This window comes from Notechis scutatus, chromosome 6, assembly GCF_049901735.1.
Source record: "Notechis scutatus isolate UNSWTSFEM ecotype Mainland chromosome 6, rNotScu1.2, whole genome shotgun sequence".
NCBI classification, from domain to species: domain Eukaryota; kingdom Metazoa; phylum Chordata; class Lepidosauria; order Squamata; family Elapidae; genus Notechis; species Notechis scutatus.
Window position 1 is genome coordinate 51,478,177 of NC_142014.1, and position 26,736 is coordinate 51,504,912.

A 26,736-nucleotide genomic window follows, 5' to 3' on the forward strand; every position below is an offset into this window, starting at 1 on the left:
AGGAGTGGGACGGGAGCAGAGAGCAGGTCATCAACGACGACAGGGACATTCAATGATGAAGATTTATGGGACCCAGAGTTTGATATTGGTTGTTTTGTTTTTTTGTTTTTGTTTTTGTTTTGGGTTGTTTTTTTGCAATCAAAGCCAAGTGCAGACAACGACAAGCATGAAGGAGAAATAAAAATATACATACAAACAAAGAAATGGGATTTTCAGGACAAAAAACAAAAACACAGAAGCAAGACAGGACAACACAAAGCAGAAAGCCAAGGCAAAGCACAGATTAGCATTAAATCTCTCAAATGGGATTACAAGCAGCAAATTATAGCAAACAAAATGTATTTGGTTAAGTATACCCATGCTCAATTACCAATCAAAATGAAGAAAAAAGAAGTGCAACTGCTGCTTTGCAGCTGCATCAAGTTAGCAACTTTCTTCACATCTAATATGAAAGAGCAGGATAGGCATGAAAATAAACTATCCTGAAAATGCTTAAATGTTTATGGAGCATATACTTAAATATTTGTTTGCAATAACTCTTTACAGGAGTTATTTGAATAATTTTTATCCAATTATTCATGATTTGTTGAAATGTTAGATGCAATAGCAAGCAGCTGCATATTGTACAATTCTTAACAGGTGAAGTCCATAAATTTGGATGTCTGGAATAGCTGTTGTATTAAGAGGATTCCATCTTCATTTGATTTGGGTTTGAACTACGCTCAAGAGCGTATAGAAACTGCTGTCTCTCTATTGCTTCAGGAAGGGCGCACAAACACAAAAGAAAACCAAAACCAAAACAACTACACAAACCCTCCAAAATTGTGACAATATTTTAAAGCAAAATAAAAACAACACTATCACATCTGTAATTGCTAAGGAATGAATCATACAAGTCACTTTCCCACTGCATTTCTTCTAGTGTGTAATAAAAGGAAATCATATACATTGGTAATGCTATATTATCAGTTTGGGCATTCAGAAAATCAGGACATGGTGCCATTTACTAAAAAGATTTTGGCTTTGAACAGCAACTCTTACAAGTAACAATCTGAATATGGCATGCAGATTAAAAGTTAAAAAATAACTTTTCCTTGAAGTAAAAAAACTGACATATTAACTGAAAGTATATAGCTGCAAAAATACATTAAATATTTTTTGTGTTTGAAACAAAATTCATCACCTCTCGAAGAAACCCAAAACAGATGACAATCCTTTGGTTTAACGGAAGAGAAAATCTTTATCTCTTGCATATCCAAAAAGATTAAATCATCGCAATAGACAAATACACATACACACTCATTCACACACACATATTATTGAAGGCGCATCAGTAGAGTATACAACATCTTGTGTTTGCTGGAACTCCAAACCAGGTGGACCTTGAACTAATCCAGTTGTTAAGCAACAGCATTTGACATACATTAGTTATGTCTTAGTTATGAAAACTGAAGTGTGACATAATAAGCATCTACTTTCAATTTATTTTTTAAACCACAGATTCATTTTGCTGCTGTTAATGTGACAATGATTTAAACAGAAAAGTTTAAGCAAAAAACAGTGAGTAGGTACATTATTATTTTCTTACCTGTTTTGATAACTGTAATATGTAGCATCTCGTGGAATTGTGCATAATTGCTTGCCATAACAACATAAAGTTTGTGGTGAAAATTCCAACTGCAACGAGAGGGACAGGTTGCTTACTAACATATGAAATTTATAAGAATATCAAGTAGTATTGCAGACTGAAATTAAGTGGGAAGACACAGACCACACCCAGTAGGACAAATACAAAGGGGGGCATTGTTTTGCATCAAACTGCTTCAACCAAATTGCTTTGGAAGATTTTGAGTGATGCTCTGCGTAGGCTCATAAATCTTCGACGGCTGTGTGGTTAACAAATGACGAAAACCAGTTTTATATTTTTAAGCATTTGTGCAGATACAACTGGGTGTTGATGCAGTGAATATTTACTGCCTAAGAAATTGTTTTGGTGGATCAAAACCAACACTGTTGTCTACATTTACAAATGATTTCTGTCATCAGTACAAACCTGATGAGGATTCACAACACAGTCCTTGACTTAAATAATTTGTTTAATGACTGTTCAAAGTTACAATGGAACTGAAAAATGTGACTTATGACTAGTTTCTAAAGTTACAACCGTTGCATTTTCATGGTCATGTGATCCAAATTTGGGTGCCTGTTATGTACTTGTGACCATTGTGCTATCCCAGGGTAATATAATCACCATTTATAACCTTCCCAGCTGGCTTCTGACAAGCAAAGTCAATGGGAGAAGCCAGATTCACTTAATGATTCACACAATTCACTTTACAGCTACAGTGATTTATTTAACAACTGTGGCAAAAAAAGCTCATAAAATGAGACAAAACTCACTTAACAATTGCTTTGGCTAGCAACAAAAAATTTGGGCTCAATTGTGCTTGTAAATTGAGGATTACTTAAATACTTAATTCCCAGGATTACATTTTATTGAATAGAAATCCGTTATTTTTTCACCTAGAAATCTTGTCCCATTACAAGATTTCCAAGAACACGTGGGATATTCATTTCCAGGGAAATCAATTCTCTGGTACAGAATACAATTTAAATTTCCTTTAAAATATTCTTTTGTTTACTTATTAAGTGTTGTTACCCAATTTTACTTAAATATTGTATTGTGTGCTGAGTATATGAACTTGAGTACTGTCCATAACCATATTTAATTACTACTTTACAATAATTTAATCTTATGGTTACTGAACAATATTCAAGTTATAATTGTTATAAGTTGTAAGATAAACTTTTTAAAATTCACTTTTTAAAATTGTAAAAAGCTGAAGATAAAAACAGTTATAGGGAAGAGACATTTGCAGAATGCTATTTCACATCTGGATATTTATATTTACAATCAATATAAGCACAATGCTTAGAACTAGGTATTCAGTTATCTTAATAATTTTCTCACCTATTACCATAGTTCCTTCCTTACCTTTCTTCCACAGCAGTAGCCGAGGCTCTGCATAACTGGATCAATTTCTTGCTCAAAAACCTCTGCCAACTTGGAGCAGTACTTGTACACTCTAGATGTTTTACGATTGTAAAGCCAGGCATTATTGAACATAAGCCAAATATCATCCACATATTGCCAAGGTTCCTGGTACTGCCCTGTATCAAGCTTTCTCTTGATAGTAGAAAGATCCATGGGGTTCCTTACTATATCAAAGTAATCCTGCCAAGACAAGACATCAATAAATTATGCTTTTGAATCTTCAATCCAAATATTGGACATTCCCCCCCTTTAACTTGTCATTAGACAATTCAAAGCACTGTACACTGGGTTGTCCTTGAGGTCCACTAAGAAGCTACAGCTAATCCAGATCAAGCAGCATAAATAATTACCATAAAACTCTACATGGCACAAGGCCTGAATATTTGTGGGACTGTCTCTCTCCAATTACGGGTAGTTCTAAACTTACAACAATTCATTTAGTGACTGTTCAAAGTTACAAGGGCATTGAAATATATGATTCACTTAAAAACCAGGTTACTAAGTTACCAACTGCAGTGATTCACTTAACAGTGGCAAGAAAGGTTGTAAAATGGGGTAAAACTCACTTAACAAATGTCTCACTTAACAACAGACATTTGGGGCTCAATTGTGATCAAAAGTTGAGGATTACCTGTATCTCTGCTATTTCAACAAGATCAGATAAGGTTGATATGAAGCAGGTTCCACCTATTCTACAGTGTCACTTTATGGGATCCAGGAGGTATGCCTTCTCTTGGAGCAGCAGCTGCACCTACTTCTAAAATCTGGATGCTCTTGACCGTACTAATTTTGAAGGCTTTGAAGACTTGGTTCTTCTTGCTGGCACTGGGCCAGGGTGCAATATGAACTTACTTTAATGTGAAGTATGTGCGTTACTGTCTCTGGTGCCATGCCTGAGCTTTTAACATGTATTTTGATCTTTTAAATCCTTTATTACCTGCCCAATTACTTATCAAGCAGGTGACAATATAAATTGAATAAAATAAATATCCATACTTCATTCCTCAGCCAAACAAGCCCATCCCAAAACCTCAAGGAAGTGCCAGCATTGCATATTCTATTTGGGCTTGCAACTCTATTAAAGATGTTGGCAATCAGTTATCAAAGTTACAGTTGGTATCCTCACAGTCATGTGTTCAAAATTTGGGCACTTGACAGCCCACCTACCTTTACTACCACAGGATGATCTTATGACCATAGGCTGTGCTTCAAATTCCTCCATCCACCTATCTCAGCCTACATATCTGCGCCCTTTTGGCCACTTGCCCTCCACTGTCCCTGCCGTCCTGCATCTCATTACCCCAGCTGACCTTCACTGTCTTCTTCCTTTTACTGTTGATGAAGAACCCCCAGCCAGGTGCTTTGCAAGGCAGCTGCTGGCCACATGAGGCTGCAGGAAGGCTGAATATGACCACCAGCTGCCTCATGAAGGCAGTGGGCAGTGGTGGAATGCAGGTGATCAAAAGGACACAGATCAGAGGTAATAGGCATGTGGAGGAATTTGAAGTGGAGGTCAGAGTGGCAGGGCAGGAGAAGCACTGCAACTGCGACTACCAAAATTGCCACTGCTAAGCAATGTTTTGCCTAATGAATGCATTGATTAGTGATGGAAATTCCGATCCCATTTAGAATTAAGCAAGGCAGTATAAAGACATGTTAAGACAAGAAGAACTTTTTAAAAATGCACTTACAGGAATTCCTAATAGTTGAGGATCCACAGGCTGCCGGAAAGGAAGGGATTCTGGGTCCTGGCGATACAGTGCCTCCAAAGTTGGCATAAGTGCCTGTCTCAACTCTTCTGGCTTGAAAACTTTGAAAAAAGTTATGGAAGATTGAAGGCAACATACCAACCAGATTAGTTACCTATTTTAAGATCCAAACAATGCTTTAAGTGCAGTGTCAGTATTCAGTTTCCAATGTTGGACAGAATTTATCAATCTAAATTTCGATATTAGGACTAGGATTATTGTAAGGTTAATTTCTACAATGTATTCTGTTTTTCTAATATTAAACAGCTGTATTTCATAGATATTTCTTCTAACTGATAAGACATTTCTGAAAAAGCTTTTCTGATACCAAAATGTTAAACATACATTCAAATCTCAGTTGAAGAAAATGACTTTGCCTCCATATAATGATGGCCAAAAAAACCCCAAATTGACTTACTTTTTCTCTTTGACTGCCCAGAAGCTGGTGAAGACTGGGTACCTGGAGTACTAGGCCTTTCCTCCTCTTCCTTTACTTCTTGCTTCATTTCTGGTTTCTTTTCCTCCTGTTGCATTGGTTCAGATTTACATTCATCTGCTAAGGGTTCTACTTTAATCTGGAAAACAGTATGTAAATTTAACATTACATGTATATTGTATCTATAGCAGTTTAAGATATTCTCTCCTGTATCAATATTTTTGTACTGTCAATATTGATAGAAATATATTCCCTCTGAATCTATAGGAAAGGGCATAGAAAACACATAAATTACATGTATGGCCATGATACATGCACAGATCTGGCCACAATCAAATGCAGCCTTATAGTGCATGTAGGCTAAGAGATGTGCAGAATTGTATCTCCGATATATTCTGGATTACAATAATTGCCGTTGGCTATAGTCACTATGGCTGATGAAACATGAAATCCAAAGTATCGAGATATAACCTTTTGATCTACCCAATATTGTAGATAATCTAAATTTAGTTAGATCACCATTATCTCTTCATTATTTTTCATTTGTTCTCCTTGACTAAAGTACTTTTTCAAGACTTTCGTATTCTGAATACAGAATCAGGTTATATTAAAAGGAGAAACTCACTTTCCTGTACGATGGCATGTTTTTATTTCAATGTATCTATATAAGTATTCATGATCCTGTTGCTGGTATTGGCCCTAACATCAGCAAGAGACACAAAGAAAACCTGCCCATTGAGTTTTTCAGCTTATAAAGCATTTTAGTTCTATTTCTTAGCCAACTGGTCAGAATGGTGGAATTAGTAAAGCATCCTCTTCCAAACTACTGATTTCCAGATATGCCTAACTTTATCATCCTTTAGTCACCTCTGGTTTCTCATCTATTTGATGATCTGTGTGTTCAGAGTCCTCCTCTTCCATTTTAACCTCCTTTTTACTTTCAGGTAAAGTTTGCTGCTGTTGCTGCTGCTCAGGGGCAGCTTGCTGAATGTTTACATCTGCACTGCTGGTGGATGGTGGATTTGATACCTGCCCATCAATATTTGCACCTGGCTGTGAAAGCTAGAAAAGAAAAGAAAAAATCCCCAATAAAACCAGATTATAAAGACTGAAGCCACATGACTTTACTAAATTTATTTTTTGCTTTCTTTTGTGTTTTTAAATTATGTTAGCTCTTGCATCGCTTTCTACCTGCACAAAAGAGATGCTGCACAATAAATTTAACATTAGCTTATACTTGTCTATCATGGAAGCATCCCATTATTTTACAGCTGTTTATTTCTTCAAACATGGGTCATTAGAATTAAGCTGATGAAATTGTGTTTCATAATATTAAATTCCACCAAAACACCATTGACGAGAAAAAAGGGCAAGTTTCAACATTTACTACAGTTCAAGTATTATTCCCCCATGACATGTACACTCCAAAGGTTTTTTGTTTGGATTTGCAGTTTTGAAAAATAATAGCATTAGAAGAGTAAAAGTTTTCTTACAGGTGTTGTAGGGTGTTGAGTTTGCAGTGTCGCTGTTGGGGTGGGTACAGATGCAGTTGTGCTCTGTTGTGAAAGAGGTTGCTGTGGCAACTGCTGCTCTGCAGAAGAGGTAACAGAAACTGGAGGTTGCAGCTGAGGAGTCAACTGAGGCTGTGGGGGTGTTGGAGTCTGCCTCTGAGAGGGATGCATAGTTTGCGACTGGGACCCAGAAGGTGGTATTTGAGAAACAGCAGCAGGGGCAGAGGCAATAGTTGCCTGTTGTGGTGCAGGTGGCTGTTGCTGTTGCTGTTGCTGCTGTTGCTGCTGCTGCTGCTGCTGCTGCTGCTGTTGGGAAACCAATCCTGGGGGTGTATGATGAGGTGTAGGAGTACGACTTGGTACTGGAGAAGGAGAGTTACGATGCAATGCAGACTGTGGAATGGGGGGACAATGAATATGACCCCCCTGAGAGCCAGGAGCCACTGCTGGAGATGTTACAGGACATGAAGAGTTGGTCATTTGTGCCTGCAAATTTTTTAAAAAAGGTTCTGAATATACTGTATTTGGAGGTTTGGAGTCCAAATTCACTCATAAGGACTAAAAGCTTGTCATCCCTCCTTCAGCTATTATCACAAAAACAAGGTAATCCATTCTGGGAAATGAGCATAACCCTGGCCTATTGCTCCCCACACTCATAGAAAAACAAGCTATAGTCAATTAATTAAGATGAAAAGGGGGGGAAAGGATAGAAAGAATTCAGCAAAGACAAATAAAAAAAATTACAAATAAAAAGAAAACTGACAATGCCACTGACAAGCTTATCTGAAGAATCTTGTTTCCATTTTGTACATTTCATTTATCTACATTAGCTATCAATATGTCTGTAATCAAAGAGGTTATTAAAATATTTTCTCAACACATACTTGAGAAGCTGGAGTCTGATTGGCAGGTTGAGTCATAGGTGTGCTAGCTGGATTCATTCCAGGGGACAATGCAGGAAATTGGTTCTGTGGTACAAATTGACTTTGACCAGAAGACTGACCAACCCCTTGAGGTTGCATACGTGGGGAAAATCCAATCTATAAGAAAACATCAATTAATAGAAATACTATATAATGCCATTAATTTTCATATTACCTAACTCTAATAAAACTGATGTTTTAAAATATCCCCTTCTAGAGTGTAAGAAATATTTATGTGACTACCTATAGATTTTCCACCACTCAATAAATCAATTCTCCAAAGAATGCATGTATGACTTAAACAAATTCAAAACAGAACTAATTAAAATATGGACAAAACACCACATTTAGATAGAAGACTTAGCTTTACCAGCTAATTCATCCGAAAACATAGAAATCAAAACTAATAACAGATAGAAGAATCAACCAACCTGATTTATATTCCCAGTCTGGTTTAGCTGTCCAGGGTGTGGAAGGGGAGGGGTTTGTCGGGGTCCAACTGATGGCATCGACATGGTTATTGGGCCAAACTGATTCATTCCTGTGAATGTTCATGTTTAAATAAAAATTTACAGTGTTCATTAGTACATTGATGTGCTACACATTTTTTAAAAAAGGTATAAAAAAGAAAGAGCTGTTGGAACAACTCAATACTAGTGAGAAAATAAGGAGAAAACAATGGGTGGATGAATAAAATAAATAAATAAATATCAGCAATCAATAAATAATCATTTAGAAAAAGCTTTGACTTGATAAATTTGAAGAAAACAATGGAAAGGAATGATTTTTAAAAAGCTGCATGTATGAAGCTTTAACCTAAACTGAAGCAAAGGCTTTATTGTGCTATTTGAGAGCGAAGCCATTTAGTATAGGTATTTTGTAATACAGCTAGAGGCTAATATAAAAATACAAAGATAAAAAGAACAAAGCAAGAGCCTATGTGTAATTACTAATGGTGGCTTAAATAAAGCCATATATTGTTTCCATTAGGAAGACCTCAAAATCCCCCAAAACAGAAAAAGATGGGTTAAAAATTAAAATTTGCAAAAATGTTGACAATTGCTTGATAAAAAGGACAAAGATGTATGGTATATGCCCCTTTGGGATAAAGGAAACTACTTTGCCTAGAACAGAACATTCATCGAAGGACAAGGAAAACTTGCTCTACTTGGTTATACTGAAAGTGTAATGCCAGTGGATTGTGTCACTAAGGAAAAGCAATAATATGACAGAGATACATGATCTATCTATTGAGAAAAAGTATAAAGTGATAAAACAAGAGTAAATATATTCCAGAACTAAAATACTGAATGTGGAAATCCAATCATAGTAATAAGAAATTATTAGAACAGAACAACTACACAACCTAAATACAAAATTTCCTGAATCTAATGATAAATGTCCCTAAAGTCTCACCTGGTGGTGTCTGCATGCGATTTACCATTTGATTTGGCACATTGGAACGAATCATGTTTGGGTCAGGAAGAGGACCATCTGTAATGTAGATAAAATTCCAAAAATTATATTAATATTTTTTCACAAATCCTAGGTACTTTATAATTAGGGATACTTGGTAAATGATTCTTTATATACATGATCTCATGTTTGGGGTCCTACTGGGGAGAACATCACTGGAGGTAGCTATTGGATTAATTAGCTGACCCCCCCCCACACACACACACACTTCATGGTCCCCCTCAGCCCATTTTTAAAAATACCATATTATTGTACTTTATTGTTTTATTCCTTTGCTATTGTTATGTTTACTTTTTACTTTTATTGTTTTAAGCCACCTCCCTTCTGATACTGGTGATTTTTCTGTATGGCCATCTTGGCTTAGAAAGGAGAAACCAGGTACCAATGTGTAATTTTTGCTCAGTGTTTACCAGATGAGAAAAACAAGCAAGCCTTGTAAGTAAGAAAGTGCTGGTGTGAGCAATAGAAAGGAAACAATAGGAATGTAAAACAGGAAAGATAGAAAATCCCCATCTGTCCCACAAATCAAATTCTTACTAAACCTAAACATCTTCAAAATCTGACTCTTTCCCCCAGTGCCAGCCCATGTTATAGAGAGTAATTAGTGAATTTTTTCCTACTGTAGGAAATCCACCAATCATTTTTGTTAACTTGTTCCACATGGAAATTGTCAAGAGAGCATTACTTTCTAGCCTTGGTAACAAAGCAAATGAAATTGGCTGATGGGGCAAAATTAATTATGTCAGCATATTTACTGAATTTTGCAGATTGGAAAAATTTATATTAAACTATCTGTATGTGCTCTGTTTAAAGTGGGGCCTTATCTATTGTCAGTTTCCTCCTAATAATATACATGATGACATGCTATAAATTAAAACTACCAGCCTCAAGCTTTATTTTCATTTACAAAAATGCTTTTGGATACTGCAGCATGATACTCGAGCAGAAAGTATGCCCATCTCCTAAAAAACTAAAATAAAAAAATCTAGGCTTAAGAAGATGGGGAATTTGGGAATTTCTTCAGACATTTACCATTAAGATATTTTCTTACTTGCCTCTCCTATCATGGCACCACTGTATCCATTTTATTAGAATAACTACAGGTATGACATTTATAAATTCTAAATAAGCTGATGAGCCTACTTCTAAGATATCATTTGCTGGCTAAGTATTAGATTTCTCAAATATTAATTACACAGGTTAGTGTAAATACTTACTTGCTGTCATTCCAGGCTGTGGCTGCCCCATGGGCCCTTGACTCATAGGAGCTGGTGGCATGACTGGGGCATTTGGTATCATATTTTGCCTCTGCAATCTGGTCCTTCTCTTTTCCTCCAATTCCTTCTGGATTTTATAAATTTTCTCAGCTAATAAGTGATAGTACTCTGCCTGTAATGGGAAAGATATGTATATTAAATAAAGATTAATGATACATGACACGTATTTGCTAATTTTAAATTTCCAGTTATGCAATATGTATTTTACTCTTTTAGAATTTGATGTTTATTCAACTCTAGTAAAAGAGCTATCACTGTAATTCATGTTCTGCATATAGAAAGCTAAACAATGTAGTGATGTGGATTGTTTGGGTAGGTAGGTGGAGCTAAGAATACCAAGTTAGACTATAGTAAGCACCAAGGCTCCAAAATAATCAGGTTTCCCTCTATTGCCATCAGAATTCTGCATTACAAACTGAGACATTAGACCAGTGATGGCTAACCTTTTCAGCTTGGTGTGTCAAAAATAGGGAAAAAGTGTAGCCTTCCTCAGGTCGTGTGTCACTTCAAGAAATATCAATAATTTGGTAATATTTGCAGTCCCCCAATCGCGCAGCCCAGAATCGCCCTCCCCTCGGGGGGCAGCAAAGACGCCCGGCGTTTCCCAAGACAAGAAGCTCCGCCGTGCAATGAAAGCGCCCTGGCTCTAGGCTCGCGGGCTCAGAAAACAACGCGAGCCGAGGTGGCTTCGGCTCCGCTTGGCTTCGTTTCCTCAGCCCCAGCTGCTTTCAGTCCGCTCGGGAGGAGGTGGTGGTGGCGGCTCGTGTTGTTTTCTGAGCCTGCGAGCCTAGAGCCTAGAGCTCAGAAAACAACACGAGCCGCCACCACCACCTCCTCCCCCTCCTCCCGAGCGGACCAACAGGCGTGTCAGTCAAAGTGCCTCGGCGTGTCACGAGTGACATGCGTGTCATAGGTTAGCCATCACTGCATTAGACTGTAGACCTGTCAGGAGTGTAATATGAGGTTTGATATTATATGTATCCTCAAGGCCATATAAAACATCATACACAAAATTCATTTGATTTTAATCTTCATTTTAAGGCAAATCTTCAACACTGCGTCTAATGCCATATCATACAACAGGAATGAGTAGCAGTTTGCTCCTCACTGTTAGGATCTATCCAATTATGTTAAAGAACCATGAAAATTACATTCACCTATACTAGTTTGGTCTCAAATTTTGTTTCTTGAACACAAAAAAAATGAGTTTAAATGACTGTAATTGACTTTGCAATCCAACTATATACACATAATGATTCACTGGTATCACTGAAGTAGTCTATATTCTTTGTTCTATACACATCTCACGATAGAAAATTAGCAGTATATACATAGAAAAATATAAGGATGAGCTGTTTAGAAATGTGAGAGAAACAGGACTCCAGAAAATAACATACCCTGCTATTTGCAGATTCATACATGTCCCCTTCAACTTTCCGAGCATAGGAGACAAGATTTGCCATACGCCTATCTTTCAGTGCTGCAGGGTCAGGAGTTGGAAATATGGCTTGTACTCTAGAGGAATATAAGGGGGAAAAATAAACCTGGATCCTCAAATCAAATAACTATCTATTGTTTCATAAGCAAGTAAACCAAAATTTTTGAAACTTTGTATTACATAATACCATCATGTTCCGTTTCAAAATGGCAGTCATATTTCCTTTAGGAATAAAAAGTAGTTGGCTGGCTGATAAATCAAAACAATCCTCAACACTTCCCAGTATGAAGGCAAATATAAGTGTCCCAGGATAATGTTGCGAGATTGAATTTGCGGTCACCAGGACCAGAGATTTACTTTTCCAAGTTTTTTGACTCATGCTGGAGCCATCTTCAGGGAGCTTCTCTCTATTGGCTTAAGAGCTGAGGGCTTGGCAGCACAAGAAAACAACAGCCACCAATAGGAAGGCACCACATACACACAGAACAGCCCAAAGCACGTATTCCAGTAAAGAGAAGTTCCCTGAAGATGGGTTCCAGCATGAGTCCAAAAATTCAGAAGACTAAATACTTGGTCCAGGTGACTGACCCAAATTCGATCTCGCACTTCCCAGTATATTTAGAAATCCAGAAAATGTTACCATTATGAACTAAAATATCAGCACCAAGAAGGGAGAGAAGCAATTCAAGTAATTTTAATTTAGCCATATTAAAATAGGAGCGAGCACAGTGGTGGGATTCACATTTTTTACTACCAGTTCTGTGGGCGTGGCTTGGTGAGCGGGCAGGGGAAGAATATTGTAAAATCTCCAGTCAGACGTGGTATTTGCCGGTTCTCCAAACTCCTCAAAATTTCCGTTACCGGTTCTCCAGAACTGGTCAGAATCTGCTGAATACCACCTCTGAGCGAGCAGGGATTTATTTTACAACAAGTATTTTATCGTTCTTATTATATTCTTATCAATGCTGCAATAAGGAGAAGCATATAGAAACTCTGCAGCTATGTTTGCCTCCAAACAATAAAAAACTTACTGAAAGCTTGTACACCCAGCCTTATTTAATACAAAATAGTCTTGCCAAATCACAGCAGCACAACTTCTTGTAATATGGAAATAAAGGATATCTAACAGAACAGCCTTCCTTGACTCAGGACCCCTCCAAAATGTGCCTGATCAAAGCTTTCATTGCCCATGCTACCTGGAAGTAACAGGAACTATAATTCAATATAACACAGAATACAGCCAGGCACAAAAGATCGTGTTGACTGCTGCACAGCCAATGCAACCTTTTTCAGCCCTACCAGATCAACAGCACTGGATTACTTGGTTTTCTGGAATTACTTTGTCACTTTCATGCTGTAGCTATATAGAAAATTATAGCTGACTCTTTCAGCGGTTTACCACAAGAGCCAGTAGATCATAGCGGCTGAAGTCTAGGCCCAAAAGATTTTTAGCAATTAGAGCTATGGAAACTTGTTTGAAAAAGATGGCTGACAATGAAGTATGGACAAAGTACCTTTCTTTTAATCATTACAGCAACCATGTCTTTAACCAGCTTGCTTTGTTACTTTGTAAGCTGTTCCTAGCTATCTCTGTGTATGCTTTTTTTGCTTGTTGGTTTTCCACCATCAAGTCTATTATCCGTGGTTAATGCAGGGATCCAAATTAAAGCACTATCAACAAAGGGCTTTCCAGCCTCTCCTCACAAACGTATAGTGAAAGTAAACTCTCTACTTCACTTAACTGTTTTAAATATCCTATTACTAAACTGAAATGTGTATTCCTGTAACTTAAGATCATTATTTGATTTTCAAACTTAGACATGCAACTAGTAACTTTGTTTCCCAACTAATATAGGAAGGAAGAATTAACTCCAATCCAATGGAACTATACTAAACTTTTCTTTCTTGCCATTTTCTCTAGTGATGAGGCACTTTTTTCTTGCCACTGATATACTCATGCCTTGCAAGTAGCTGCTATTTTACACACATCCCTGTAGATCAAATAGGCCCTACAGAATCCTAAATCCTGGGGACCAATAGGTGTCCCATTAAAAAAATCTACTTGGTTTATTTTTAGCTTCCTTATAAAAAGGAGATGCTATTCTTCAGCAAAGGAAAATTAAGATAACTTTCTACAGACAGAATAAACATTTGCAAATATTGCAATATATTTTATTTGTAGACATTCTGAATAATAAATAAAATAACAAAACATTTCTAATTATTACTGAAGTTATAATAGCTTTTTATCAATGTATTTTATTTTAGTCAACAGACACTTAAAACACAATTGGAGTATCTGGGGCCATGTATCCATGACCCCAAAAGTTGACAACCATGGTGTATGATAATCTAGGAGAAAAGAAAAGGATATACTATATTGAAATTAAAATTGTCGGCTTATACAGAATAGAAGGAATTTTATAATTATATTTATAAGGCCATTCAATTCTACTGCCACTATGGGCTACATATAATATTAAAATAATTCAGAAAATACAAACTAAAGATCAGACATCCATAAAACAAACAATCCCCGCCCCAAGCTTTAAAAAAGAACCATATAACACAACAATACTGCACCCGCAATAGCCAAAAGGCTGGAGGGGAGCGTCAGGTTTTAAGAGTGCCTCTGAATAATCAGTATGGGGCTGTTCCAATGGCAGGTATAGGTTATAGAAAGGCATGCTTCCTAGGTCCCGTCAGATAACACTGTATAATAGATGGCACTTGAAGCGTGCTGACTCTGCCTGATCATACAGGATAGCAGAAATTGAGATAACCAGGACCTATACCATAAATGGCTTTAAAGGTAATAATAGATGTTTTGAATTGCATCCAGACTCCTGCTGTTAACCAACGCAGCTCATAAAACAGGGTTGGGGGATACCATGGAGCCTGGACAAAAATTGTATAGAACCACTGACTCCAGTAATGTCCAAAATTACCTATTCCTTCAACAAAATAAATACTACTGCATGGGTGCAATTTTAAATCCCCTCCAAGCAGTCTTTATGAGCCACAAGGGGTAAGGATCTAATAGACAAGTAGCTAAGTTAACAGATCTGAGGATCCTGTCCACTTTTTCCGGAGTTACAACTCCAAACTTGGTATGTTAATTATCCAAGACCTTGATGAATAATGGTTTAAATTATGAATGGAAAAGTTAAAATATGACACAAAGAGGGTAGAAATTGGTTTAATTTAGATTGATTGATCAGGTGCCATGTAGTTCATGTCAGCTCTTAACAACCAGATACTGTATATTTTCTTTATGATGATCTGCTTCTATTATTGGTATATATGAAAGTAGGAATTTATAGGGTTGTGACAGGTTGGCTATGTAACCTGTTTAGTATGTATGCACAGACTATATCTATATATGGCAATTGGAATAACGGTATTATATTTCCTTTATACAAAGGGAAGATACAACAATGAATGCAAAATCCACAGTGAGATTTATTATAAAGTGTGGGATTGTGTTGGGTAAAATTATGATTCGGAGAGAAGTGAAAATGAGCAAAATTTGGGAAGTGTGACCGGGTTTAATGCCAAGTAAGACTGTATACAGTCCAAATGTACAAATCTGAGAGAAAAAAACACTATACATTTGAAAATAAAATGGACTGAATACAAAAGGAAGTTATAAAAAAACAATATACTGAAATGGATTGGTTATAAAGGAAGACAAAATTAGTTAAGAGGAAAGGGAAAATCAAGAAAATTGTAGTTAGTTGAAGTTGATAAGGTCTCAAAAAGAGTCAGGTAAAACTTTCAAGAACAAAAGGCAATGTATGGTGTATTGCTATGGTGGAAACAAGGCTGGCATGAAAGAAAAGAAAGGAGGTATAAAGAATTTTTAAAATGGTTTTGAAGTTCCTCCTGTATCTTCTGCAATTTATTTATTTTATTTTATTTTATTTGCTTTGCATAATACTGCTTATATTGAAAGAAAACAGCATGATGGGTGTGCATGCATATAAAATGATACAAATTTTCAACTATACAATGTTTCTGTGCACCAATGTTTTAGCCCTGGAAATAATAAATATCTTACTGAATATTTACATATTTATGTGTGGCAATTCAATGAAATGAAATTCAATTTTTAATGCTCACAAAATAAAATTAGTTTAAGGCAATGTAAAAGAAATGGATTTCCAGATATGAGTCACATTTTCTGACACTGACTGTCTCCTTATCAAAGAACTTATTGCCCCATGATAGGATCCACTTAACAAAGCAGCAAATTATGAGTAGTTTTTACACTATTTATCAATTTCTCTTTTCATTAGAAATGTATGGCCTTAACTTTAGATTCTTGCCCTATATCTAGTTCCACAGGCTATAAAGACAGTTTCAAGAGTTACATAAGTAAAAAAGAAATCAATAACTACCATCATTGTGAGAAAGCATTACAAATTTATACTTTGTTATACTATGTTTACCACTCTCATTATATCAATTGTCTTATTTGTAAGATTTGTTTATAAGTCTTAACATTTTATCAGTACATACAGTTTATGAACAAGGTGGTTTCTGAGATCCTGAGTAATATCTTCATGCCATGGTTTTCGAATTCCAATACCAGAAGGATGTGTTGCGGTTGGCATGGTCCCCAGACCAGCAACATTTGCATTTTCATTCAACATAGGACTGAAAATGAAGTGGAAACTTATGAGGCACCAAAAAACAACGTTTAGTCTATACAGAAGACAAGATAGTTTATTCTATTGATGTAGCCCTCTTCTATTTATAAGAAGTTTCCTGCTCTGGCATGATCAGATGTGTTATATGTTATCTTAGGGAGATAAGTATTTCTCCCAAAATGATTTTTATTTCCTAAATGTGAGCTTCAATATCTTGTCAAAATTTTCAAGATTAAAATCAAAACAAAAATTAGAAAAAGAACTCAAAATACTCTTATATACCTCTGAAAGTTTTATTTGGTGAAATAAGGAAGCATTTAAGAATTATATTATGGATTTGATATCGGGAATAAAAATCCAGCAGGTCATCAGTCACTAAGTCTTCGGTTTTCAAAACTGTACTTCAGAATATGTATACTTCAGAAAACATGTATTTCCAAATAGAACAATTGATGAGTTGTTTTTTAAATGGTCTTTTTATTAGTAATTTATATTAATTTAATTTAACCAATTATAAAAAAATATAAATTCATTTATAAACTCATTCAGTTATCTCAATATACAGGCAGTCCTCGACTTATAACCTTTAGTAATTGTTTGAAGTTACGACGATGCTGAAAAAAATGACATGATCATTTCTCACACTGATGACTGTTATAGCATCCCACGGTCACGTGAACAAAATTTGGCCTCTGGGCAACTGACTCATATTAATGATGATTGCAGTATCCTGGGATCATATGATCATCTTTTGTGACCTTCTGACAGTAAAATCAATGAGAAAGCCAGATTCACTTTACAATTACGTCACCGACTTAACTGCAGTATTCACTTAACAACTGTGGCAAGAAAGGACGTAAAGTGGGGAAAACTCACTTAACAACTGAGTTGCTTAGCAGTGGAAATTTTGAGCTCAACTGTTGTTGTATATTGAGGACTACCTGATAAAGAGTAAAATGAAATACATTTAATTTTCACCTGTCCTAAAGTTACTAAGTATATTTGGGAAAAATAAGCATTTATTCATATTTTATATTAACTTCTAGTCGATATATCTACTTCATTCAGCTCAATCATATCTACTTTTACATCCAACATTCTGACCTTTCTAGTGACTATGGTCAAATTTTTTTCAATACCCAATACAATTATTGTTTTTTATTGAGAAAGGAAAGGTAGAATCCTGTTCTTTTTAAAAAGAAAATTTTCTAGAATTTCTACATTATGAGAAAATTCTACCTTTATACGAGAAAATTCAAAACCAAGTAAATTTCAATATTTGTGTGATTTTAAGATTTTACTCATGTCCCCTTTCCTTGAGAATAGCATGCAGATCTAACCTGACAAGATGGAGCTATTGTCGAACAGTAAGGAACTGCCTTGAAAGAGGACTATAATTGGGCTTATATTGGACTGCATTTCAAATGCACTAGTTCAGGGGTGTCAAACTCAAGGCCCAGGAGCCAAATCCAGCCCACGGGGTGCTTAGATCTGGTCCACCGGGCTGCCCTAAAAATAGCGAAGGACTGGTCAATGGTGCCTTTGCCAGAAAAAATGGAGCTCCGGAGGGCCATGTGTGGCCCTCCCGAGCTCTGTTTTCACTGGCAGAGGGTTGTAGGAGGATGGCCCAACCCAAAACAGAGCTCGTGAGGGCAACGCATGCCTCTCCAAGCTCCATGTTCACCTCCAGAGGGTTGCAGGAGGCCAGCCCAGCCGGGGAGCTCGGGAGCCCGTTTTCGCTGGCAGAACGCTCAGGCCTCCACAGGCAACTGCCCCCTGACATGAATGACCATGCCCACTCTGGCCACACCATGCCCCGGCCCACCCAAGGTCAAACACAACCCTGATGCTGCCCTCAATAAAATTGAATTTGATACCCCTGCACTATTTGGATGTTTTCCTTTGCTTGGCATCATCCAAGACAGATCATGCCATATTTAGGAGAATTTTTAACCAATTTAGAGGGTATACCAGCTGTAGCTGTACCAGAAAAAAAAGAGCCTCCAATCTCAGTAATAGTAATATTCAGTCTGAATTACTAACTCATAGGGTAATATAATGTATTGTAGTAATGGAAAATTCAGCTGGTGCAAAATGCAGTTCCCAGTCTTAGTGATTTTTAAATGGTATGGGGAGGGGTGTCAAACTCGCAGCCCATAGCCAGATGCGTCATGTGCTAGTCACGGCCACCCCTGGTTTAGTGAAGGGGGAAAAGTTGTATACATCATGTGACAATGTGTCGTCGCGAGCTTGACATTCCTGGGTTAGGGTAATTTAATAAGTAGTGGATAAGCAGCACTAATCAATGTATTTCCAGGCCCAGGTTAGGATGCTAGAATATATCTGTAAAGTTTCTTATTGGTGCTAAGTTACCTGAAAACCTTCTTTCAACTACAGCAACTGCCCATCTATGCTAATTTTACAGGTTATAAGTTAAATGAAAGTAATCTTACTTTTGAGAATTTACAGCTGAATGCAACATTGCATCTGGTAGCAGATTCTGGGCTTGAACTCCAACTCCTCCATTCACTCCCATAGGATTAGCACCTATATAGGAAAAACAAAACAAAACCCAAACCTCCTCATGAAATCTTTTCTATGTTGTTTTACAAAAAGCAAGTCCTTACTGTTTACAGTTTGTATTATACCTATACCATGTAAGAGTCCACTCCATTCCTGATTTTTATAGCTTAAACATATAAACATATACAAAGTTTGTAACTTTTGCATCAAATAATTATCATTATTAGAGAAATCTCCTTCAAGAGAAAATACAGTAGGATTCTTAAGGGAGATCTAGTAAATTGCTGAGACCTCAGGGACATTAAAAAAAAAAAATATGGCCACACTTCCAAGATGTTCTCTCCCCCCCAATAGGAATATGTACCAATAATTAAGTTAAAAAAAAAGAAAAGGTATCAAATTTTAAGATTTTTTTTTCAATTTTTGTAATAATTTTCTAATAATTTAAATTTCTTTTGGCACTTCAGAGAGAAAAGCTCATCAATAAGATAAAGATAGTGCTAAGTATATACAAATGTAAAATTATTTATTGGTTATGAGACATATTTTGTCTTCTATGAACTCACTTGTGGGATTCATGGGGCGAAGCCCCTGTGGTGACTGTCCTTGCTGCTGACTTTTCACTTGAGCTTGTGTCTGCGTTGGCATCTGATTCCCTTGATATGTCAGCCCCAGAGCTGCATAAGCCCTCTCAATAGAGCTGGGGTCAATCTGGTTAGTAGCATTTATGTTGGGTGTTGTCTGCTGCCCAACTCCCACAGAACCAGAATTTCCAATTCCTACTGCAGCACCACCTAATAATGCTAGAAGCAATAAAAACACAAAGATAGAGAGATGATTAAAAAAAAACCTAGCTGGATTGAGATTAATCCAAATTTTTAAATAAACATCAAAAACATGGAACCATATAGCATACTATATCAAAATCAAATAAGCCACATTATACAGGTAGTCAACTTACGACCACAATTCAGCCCAAAATTTATGTTGTGAGAAAGTTGTTTAAGTGAGTTTGGTCCATTTTATGACTTTTCTCACCACAGTGAATCATTGCAGTTCTTAAATTAGTAACATGATTGTTAAGTGAAATCTGATTTCCCCATTAACCTTGCTTGTCAGAAGGTCGCAAAAGGGGATCACACGATTCCAAGACACTGCTACTTGTCATAAATGTGAATCAGTTGTCAAGCATCTGAATGTAAATCACGTGACCATGGGGATGCTACAAAGGTCATAAGTGTGAAAAATGGTCATGTCACTTTTTCAGTGATGTTGTAATTTTGAATGGTCACCAAATGAATTGTTGTAAGTCAAGGACTACCTGTATTTTGGGCAGAATCAGGACATCAACAAATGGATGAGATAAATACTCTTAAAGTTGTTGATGAGACTTTTTAAAAATTAAACCTGTCACTAATCAGGGTTTCATGCTCAAGTGAGAATTTCCCCGATTTTATTATATTGATCAAATTACAGAATTAGAGATAAGCCTAGTCAAAAGAGCTCTCTAAAAAGCCCACTGATATGACAGAAATGTTGATCTCTGTAATAGGATTCATTAGACCTGCTGACATGTAAGTGAAATGATGGAACAGCAGTGCCCCCATATAGCCATGAAATCCGAAAACACAAATCACTGTAGCTGTTAAAGGCTTTATTCCCCTCAAGGAATGTCAGTTTTGAAGCAAAAATGGAGCCCATTCAACAACATTAATGTCTAAGTGTTAAATCAGAATTAAGTCTTCATAAAATAATTCTGTGCTCATGTTATAAACATCTTGCATTCTTACTATTTTAAAATTATTATTACATACTCAATATATCTTGGTCATTTTTGCCAATTATTCAGCTTGATCAAGAGTTATGTAGAGGAGAGGCAAGGAAAAATAGAAAAATAGAAGCACGACTATGGGGAAAGCATGGTATGTACCTTTCATCAATGAAGAAATATTGATTTACTAAAAAGTCACTCCTGCAGGCACTGAAAAAGCTTAACATGGCCTAACATAAACTGGCATACTGATTATTCTCATCCAAATAAAATCTTATTAATTAAACTACTGCAATTGTAACTGAGGAACTCATTTTAAGGGATTTTTGTTCTGAAAGCTTTTGTGGACTTTTCTAAGTGTTATAACTGCTGCAATGCAGGATAGCAAAGGCTGCAATACATGGATGAAAGTAAAGGAAGAAACTAAGAAGTGAACATTAACCGTCCCTGTCCTATTGTTTCTTTTATTTTTTTTATTTTTCTTATATGTATCCATGTATTCATAACTATGTTTTTACTTATACCTATTATCTTGTAAGCAATTGACAAAAATAAAATAAATAAAATAAATAAACAGGCATCTTTATTACATTCTAAGTGCTTAGTGTCCTAGGAGGCAGCACATAAATTAATGCAATAAACAAGAAAATACATCTTTTGATACACTGTTTGTCCTATAAAGGATTGTCAGTTTCAGGCCTCGTACTTTGCATAACATTGTAAAAAAAAAAACCTATGGAATTACAGTATACATAAGTATAAGATTCTGATTTTGTTAATAGCCTAACAATGGTATTACAACAATAAATATAAAGGATGTAACAGATTTCTTACATTGTTGATTTCTTTTATCCCCAGCATTTTTAAGAGGAAGACACACAGGACAATCATGCCGGGTACAATTCTTCCAGTGAGATATGATTTGTCGTGAAGATGCACAATGAGCCACTAAAAGAAAGTAAAAAGATGTGTGACTCGCACAAACCTGAACATTTCTTAAACTATCTATACAAATTGAAATCTGCTGTTGATTCCTAGAAATAAAACAGTCGGTACAATATAATTTCAACTTTTAAAACACGCAGGTTCCTAAAATTAGAAAGCCTTCCCCAGTTGTGATCATTAAATAACTTGTGGATTCATTCCAGCCAAGTACAGGTTATAGTTTCTGGACATATTGCAATAAATCATTTAGACAATTCTTTTTTCTTGCATAGTAGAAACCATGATGCTTACTAAATTTTCAATGCATTTATAACTCTGATCTTAAGATGTGTTGTGGCTCAGCGGCTTAAAGATGCTGTATTTGCCGGGTGGAAAAGGTTGTCTCTCTCTCTGTACTCTAGCAGTTTGAGCCCTAGCACTGTGTGATGGAGTGAGCTCTTGTCATTTGCCTCAGCTTCTATCAACCTACCGGTAGCAGTTCAAACCATGCAAAATACAAGTAGATAAATAGGTACCACTCTGATGGGAAGCTAACAGCGCTTTGTGAAGTAGCAAGAAAACAAATAACGTTGGACCTGCCCAAATGTGAGACAAATTCAGTGGAGAAAAGCTCCGGATGACGCATGCACAGAACACTGTTAGACACTGTGGGTGGAGCTAGTTCACCCCCTGCGGTGTACCCTGGATGAACCAAACAAACTAGCAATCTTAGGCAGCCAAACTATTCTGTACCAACATTGTAGACTCCCTAGTTCTCAATGTACAAACACCATATGCGAAATAAATCAATAAATCAGATCTCAAATTCATCATTCTATTAAATACTAGAACTACAAACCAGTTTTCATTTCAGCAATATAATAGTCTGAGCAAAGGCAAGTAGTTTTATTGTTGCTCATGTTAAATAACTGTAAGTTTAATATAAATCCTTGCTGACTTCCAAAAAAATCATCCAAAGTACTAACATTAGATTAAGATCAAATTTCTGCCAATCCCTGCTGTAAAGAACATGATCACAAGTATATAGGAAATCAAATGTTGCACTTACCCTGACAGGATTTTCCAGCCTGGCAATGTGTCATGTGGTTGAGGACATTCTTCATTGTTCGACAGTGTGGAAGGTTACACTGTCGTACCTCTCCATTTGCTTGCTCCCTCCGCTGACATTTGTGAGCATGCAAGAGGAGAACAAGTTGCTGCTGTATAAGCTTGCGTTTTTCTGGGTCTGCTGTAGGTGCTCCTGATCCCATAGCAGTTGATACCATACTAGCCTGCTGAACTGAAGGAGTCTGCTGCTGCTGACACTATCAAAAGGAGACAAAGCATTTTTGAGTTCAGCAAAAATTAGAAAAGTGATTTTTTTAAAGCCTCTTCCTGGAGCTTAGCTTGAAGGAAACATACCGTATTTATCGGCGTATAACACGCACTTTTCCCCCCCTGAAAATAGGGGGCAAATGATGTATGCGTGTTATACGCCGATATAATGTTAAGAAGCCTTCGGTGAATGCTGCTGGGATCGGGGATCAAGGACACAAATGAAAGAAGGGGAGGGAGGAAGCAACTGAAGCCTGTCCTTCTCTCTGGGTCAGCTCTCTCAGTCGCTCTCTCGCTCCTCCACCAGCACAGGAAGAAACTGCTTCAAAGAAGCGGGGGCTTTTCCTGTCGCCGCAGCTTCCCTGAAGCGCCCGTTTCTCCCCACCCCCACCCCGTCCGCAGTGCTCCGTTCTGCCTGCCTGCCTGCCTTCGTTAATGGTTGAATCGGAACAGCTTCGGCTGAGTAAAAGAGGCGAATAGTTATTATTCTCAGCCGAAGCTGCTCCCAAACAACCAGAAACTAAGGCAGGCAGGCAGGCAGGCAGAATGGGACACTGTGGATTGAAGCGCGCGCGGGTGGGAGTGAAACGGGCGCTTCGGAATAGCTGCGGCGACAGGAAAAGCCCCCGCTTCTTTGAAGCAGTTTCTTCCTTGGATGGTGGAGCAGCGAGAGAGCGAAGCCTCCTTCTTCTCTTCTCTCCCCCGGTCCTTGCAAAAATTTTCTGCTTGAAACCGGTCCCTGGTACAAAAAGGTTGGGGACCACTGATTTACCTTATAAGTGGTAATAATATTAATAAAAAAAAAGTTCTGAGCTACCCTTATTTTGCTTCAAAGTTTTTATTTAGAAATTTAATTTTTTTTCCTGAAATTTCCCTCTTAAAATGAAGATGCGTGTTATACGCCTGTGCGTGTTATATGCCGATAAATACGGTAACTATTATTTTGAATGCAAACCAGAAAGAAGTAAGTTTCCCAAGAAGTTGGTTCTACAAGATGGAAACTGCTATTTTGTTTTGAATTCCCCAGTTCCAGTAGTTATTATGGACTGTGTTTCTGACCAGCACGTCTCAAAGAGTTGACATCAATAAATGGAACAATTCTATAAACTGTATTTACATGATTTAATGTAATGTGATTCTATTGCTTTTGCCTTCATCTCTACTCTTATGAGTTATTTTTAAAAAAAATTAGTTGAAATCAATTTGGTTAGTCAAATAATAAATGTCGACTGCACTTTAGGAAATGAAGTCAAGTAGTCTTTCCTTTTAAGCTAAATTGGTAACTTAATGAAGTCAAAGCAACTTATTTACCATCCCGACACACACACCCCACTTCCCCAAGATATTCATGCCTGTTCAGAGTTAACTGAAAAGTACCTGAAACAATCTCTCCAAAAGACAAAAGAAAAAAATATAGACATGTACTCTACAGTATCCTGCTTTGCTTCCTTCCCTGACCCTGACAATCAAGCTTGCTCACCCTCCATCAAAATCAATAGTGGATTACCTTGGCTTTGTATATATTTATAGCCAGTATTGAGGCTGGCTAAGGAATTCTGGGAGTTGGAGGCCACATTTGAAAGCTGCCAAGGCTAAGAAACATTGCTCTAAACAAAAGGCATAAGTACTCTGTATATAAACCATGTCTACTGACTCTATAAATAAAATTAATTAGTACAATGGCTCTTACTCCCAGATAAGTATAATACCTGCTTCTCTAAAGGGGATGAATCTATTTATCAAATTACTTAATGTAAGTTGAAATAAATATTTGGGGTACTAAACTTACTCTTCCTCTAGCACAGAAGTGTCAAACTGGATTTCAGAGGCACGTGGGCCCATCCTTTGCTGTTCCCAGGCCAGCGCTGTGGGCCTGATTTAAGTACCCCATGGGCAGACCTGGCCTGTGGTCCTTCCATTTGACACCCCTGCTACAGCAAGAAAACTAATTTGTGAAAGCAATGGAGAAAAAAATCTGCCCTTTCTGGAGAGAGCAACAGCATTTCCACAACTCTGAACTGAAATGCTAAAGACTTCTTTAATGAATGAACACTTTCTTGCAACACAATTTACCATGCCAATAGCTACTACAAACAAAAATCTGAAGAAAAAAGGTTCAATCCATGCCTAACTACACAATGTATAGGGAGTTGATCAGTAACTAAACGTATTTTAGCTCCTGAATGTTCCAAAGGAGAACAATGTATGTGACAATCTGATACGTGCTTTATAGAAATATTGATAAAGAACATACTATTTCTGTCCTTATTTGATTTCTGACCATAAAGATAAATCAATATGACAAATTTTGACCATATAATCTACAATTATTTTGGATTATCCCAGTGTACAAAGAAGAGATACAGGAAGTCCTCTGCATACAATCACAATTGGGCCCAAAATTTCCATTGCTAAGACAGTTGTTAAGTGAGTTTTGCCCCATTTTATGAACTTTTTGCCACAGTTAAGTGAATCATTTCAGTTGTTAAGTGTATCTGACTTCCCCGTTGACTTTGCTTGTCAGAGGGTCACAAAAGGGGATCACATGAACCTGGGAAACTGCAACTCTTATAAATACATGCCAGTTGCCAAGTGTCCACATTTTGATCACATGACCACAGGGGTATTGCATCGGTCATGTGAAAAACAGTCATAAGTCACTGTTGTAATTATTAATGGCTGCTAAATGAATAGTTGTAAGTTGAGAACTACCTATACACACTAAGATCTATTGACTATTCATTTTGTGTTCATGATGCCTTTTGATTAAACAGAAGATAAGATTTTCAGGTAAACTTGTAAATCACCTAGACCCTTCAGGATTGGATAGCATACAAATTAAATGAATATAAACAGTAAAAGGAAAATACAACATTTAAGAAAAAAACAACCAGTTTCCAGATAGAGTACAGCAGGAACAGACAACTAGACAAGCAACTAGATTAGTTCTGTGTTCTGGGTGATTGTGTACCCAATTATGAAATACTAGCTGGATATCTGTGCTTCATGATGAAACTATGTGATCGGGCTATGCAGGAGAAATTCTGTTGGCTCAGTGGTGGTCGGTGATTGAAACACATAAGGGAATATCGCTCCCGCCACCTTGAATCCAGAAGCTGTTGCATAGGTGGAAGGCGTAGACATTTTGGTGAGGCACTGACATTTAGTACTGTAAAGCAGGGGTCCTCAACCACCGGGCCGCGGACCGGTACCAGTCCGTGGAGCACTCTGTACCGGGCCGCAAATAAAAAAAAATTAAAAAAAATGGCGGCTTTCTTCGCCTTCGGTGAATGCTGCTGGGATCGGGATCAAGGACACAAATGAAAGAAGGGGAGGGAGGAAGCAACGAAGCCTGTCCTGCTCTCTGGCTCAGCGGCTTCGGTTTCCTCCCGCCTCGTTCCTCTCTCAGTCGCTCTCTCGCTGCTCCACCAGCCCAGGAAGAAACTGCTTCAAAGAAGCCGAGGGTGGCTTTTCCTGTCGCCGCAGCTCCTCCGAGCGCCCGTTACCGCCACCCCCCGCCCGCGCTTCAATTCAGTGCCCCGTTCTGCCTGCCTGCCTGCCTTCTTCGTTTCGGAGCAGCTTCGGCTGAGAATAATAACTATTTGCCTCTTTTTATCAGCCGAAGCTGCTCGAAACGAAGAAGGCAGGCAGGCAGGCAGGCAGAACG

The 26,736-nt window shown here is 37.3% G+C and overlaps 1 protein-coding gene across 1 annotated transcript in view; it reads right to left on the reverse strand.

Annotated features, from left to right (window-relative positions):
* EP300 (EP300 lysine acetyltransferase) overlaps positions 1 to 26,736 on the reverse strand; it is a 99,831-nt gene that overhangs the window by 26,458 nt on the left and 46,637 nt on the right. Inside the window, exons 4-19 of the mRNA XM_026694809.2 lie at positions 22,804 to 23,059; positions 21,645 to 21,758; positions 19,606 to 19,842; positions 18,970 to 19,063; positions 16,386 to 16,523; positions 11,824 to 11,941; positions 10,367 to 10,538; positions 9,090 to 9,167; positions 8,105 to 8,214; positions 7,635 to 7,790; positions 6,733 to 7,236; positions 6,107 to 6,301; positions 5,222 to 5,378; positions 4,747 to 4,865; positions 2,996 to 3,235; positions 1,589 to 1,677 (exon numbers count right to left, since the gene is read on the reverse strand). Of these exons, the coding sequence (XP_026550594.2) occupies positions 1,589 to 1,677; positions 2,996 to 3,235; positions 4,747 to 4,865; positions 5,222 to 5,378; positions 6,107 to 6,301; positions 6,733 to 7,236; positions 7,635 to 7,790; positions 8,105 to 8,214; positions 9,090 to 9,167; positions 10,367 to 10,538; positions 11,824 to 11,941; positions 16,386 to 16,523; positions 18,970 to 19,063; positions 19,606 to 19,842; positions 21,645 to 21,758; positions 22,804 to 23,059 (2,777 nt within the window). The remainder of the gene's footprint in view (positions 1 to 1,588; positions 1,678 to 2,995; positions 3,236 to 4,746; positions 4,866 to 5,221; positions 5,379 to 6,106; positions 6,302 to 6,732; positions 7,237 to 7,634; positions 7,791 to 8,104; positions 8,215 to 9,089; positions 9,168 to 10,366; positions 10,539 to 11,823; positions 11,942 to 16,385; positions 16,524 to 18,969; positions 19,064 to 19,605; positions 19,843 to 21,644; positions 21,759 to 22,803; positions 23,060 to 26,736) is intronic.